The 2,442-nt window shown below is 41.3% G+C and overlaps 1 protein-coding gene across 4 annotated transcripts in view; it reads left to right on the top strand.

Moving 5' to 3' along the window:
* The window catches only part of SEC23B (SEC23 homolog B, coat complex II component), a 39,768-nt gene that overhangs the window by 18,778 nt on the left and 18,548 nt on the right, over nucleotides 1-2,442 (top strand). For all 4 annotated transcript variants that reach the window (XM_029220904.1, XM_029220902.1, XM_029220903.1 and 1 more), the window contains 2 exons: nucleotides 444-533; nucleotides 1,253-1,359. In XM_029220904.1, the coding sequence (XP_029076737.1) occupies nucleotides 444-533; nucleotides 1,253-1,359 (197 nt within the window). The remainder of the gene's footprint in view (nucleotides 1-443; nucleotides 534-1,252; nucleotides 1,360-2,442) is intronic.

The following is a 2,442-nucleotide window of genomic DNA, read 5'->3' as shown; positions in this document are numbered from 1 at the left end:
TGTGTGTGTGTGTGTGTGTGTGTGTGTGTGTGTGTGTGTGTGTGTGTAGATAAAGCTCAACGACGTAATGAAAACTGACCAGAGTGCCAGTATAAAAAGCCTAATTGTAAAGTACTGTAATAAATGTTAAACTTTATTCTGGTCTGTAATTGTACTTTTTTCAGTGAAATTTAAAAAAAAAATTTTTTTTCCTTTTTTTGGCCACACTGCGTGGCATGCGGGATCTTAGTTCCCCGACTAGGGATGGGACCCGCACCCCCTGCAGTGAAAGTGCAGAGTCCTACCCACAGGAACACCAGGGAAGTCCCGAAATTTAAATTTTCATTTGGAATGAGATATTCTAAGGGACCTGCCCTTCTCAGAGTCGGTGCTTTTCATCAGCAGGTAATCACAGGAGCATCTTTTTTGTTTCATTTCTTTTTAATCCCTCTTCTCTCCCCTAGGAGCTTGGTGTTGGTGGCACGAGTCAGTGGAAAATCTGTGGCCTGGATCCCACGTCTACGCTCGGCATCTACTTTGAAGTAGTCAATCAGGTGGGCTGCATTTTTTCAGGAATAGTTGCATCTCAATGTTGTGTTTTCTGATTTGTTACAGACTGGTGGCCTCCGGTTTCTTTCTCCACAAAGTGATGCTACTTTGGGCTTGTGTTTAGCCTGATCTTAGTCTGACATCATTTTTATTCCTTCCAGGGTATGGTCAGAGTCAGACAGCAAACTGCTTTTGTCAATTTGTTGTTGAACTGATAAGGTCATCAGAAGAGGAATGGCTTTTGCCAGCCATCATAATGTTGGTGAATTTTTGAGTGTGTCAGTTTTTCCCCAGTATTTTATTTTTTAAAATTCAAACATACAGAATGATAAGTAGGATTGTATAGTGAATACCCAAGTATCAACCACTCAGGTTCTGTAACTAACATTTTGCTGTGTTTGATTTGTTACACATCTAGCCATTCCCCAATTCATTGTGTTTGGATGCATTTCGAAGCAAATTGCAGTCACCAGTGTCTTTCATCCCTAAACCCTTTAACGTGTATATCAACTCACGTTCAGTATTTATTTCCATATGGTTCTCTTTTTTGAGGTAAAAGTTGCAAACAGTGAAATGCCCCGAATTTAAGTGGACCATTCAGAACGCATCAAGAATCTTGCGGTCACTGCCGTGTCAATCGTCTTAGGACGAGTGCACAGGCTCTGTGACCGCTTGTGTGGGGTCATGTGGTGACAGTAATGGGTGCTGGCCTCTCATCCTGCAGCACAACGCCCCGATCCCGCAGGGGGGCCGCGGCGCCATCCAGTTCGTCACGCACTACCAGCACTCCAGCACCCAGCGGCGCATCCGCGTGACTACCATCGCCCGCAAGTGAGTGGCCCTGGCTTCCTCTCCGCTGAACCTCTGGCTTTTTGCTATGGAGAGAGAATCTAACATCTAGTAGTTTATCTCTGTGATTCTGCTGAGTGAATGGTTCTCACCAGCCCTCACTGGCTCATTTGATCAGAGCAGGACGAGGAGGAGGCACTGCTGGCTTAGAAGACTCTCCTTTCAGTAGGAATAAGTTCATTAAAAGTCATTTTTCATTATTTATGAAATAAGTGACCCATAAATATACCCTCTTTATAAAAGATTCAGGCAGCACATAAGTATGTAAAGAATGGGTTTCTCCCACTCTCCCCAGAGGTAAAATGCTATCACTGTACTGACATGTGACATGTAACTTCACAATCCCATTTCTGTGCAGTTATAGACCACATGTGTATATTATATACGTGATGGCTTATGTGAAGATATTCATAAGATTTTCGCAAGAATGTGTCAAGGACACCTTCCATGTCAGTGCATAAAAGCCTCTACCTCATTCATTTTATCTTATTTTATTTTGAAAAAAAAGTTTTTTGGAAGTATAGTTGATTTACAATATTATATTAGTTTTAGGTGTATCATATAGTGGTTTGAAACTTTTATAGTTTATACTCCATTTAAAGTTATTACAAAATGTTGGCTATATTCTCTATGCTGTACAGTATATTCTTTTAACTTATTTATTTTATACATAGTAGTTTTTACCTCTTATGCCCCTCTCCCCTTCCCTCTCCCCACTGGTAACCACTAATTTGTTCTCTATATTTGTGAGTCTGTTTCTGTTTTGTTATATTTGTTTGTTTCATTTTTTAGATTCCACATATAAGTGGTAACACAGAGTATTTAGTACTTGTCTTTCTCTGTCTGACTTATTTCACTAAGCATAATATCCTCCAGGTCCATTCATGTTGTTGCAAATGGCAGAATTGCATTCTTTTTCATGGCTGAGTAATATTCCAGTGTGTGAGTGTGAGTGTGTGTGTGTGTAAAAATACAGGAACAGATTACGCGTGCGTGCGTGCTTGCGCGCGCGCGCGCGCACACACACACACACACACACACACACACACACACACACACACACAC

Source organism: Monodon monoceros, unplaced genomic scaffold (genome assembly GCF_005190385.1).
Source record: "Monodon monoceros isolate NGI ecotype Baffin Bay Population unplaced genomic scaffold, NGI_Narwhal_1 Super_Scaffold_13, whole genome shotgun sequence".
Lineage (NCBI taxonomy): Eukaryota > Metazoa > Chordata > Mammalia > Artiodactyla > Monodontidae > Monodon > Monodon monoceros.
This window is presented reverse-complemented; position numbering and strand designations above follow the sequence as displayed.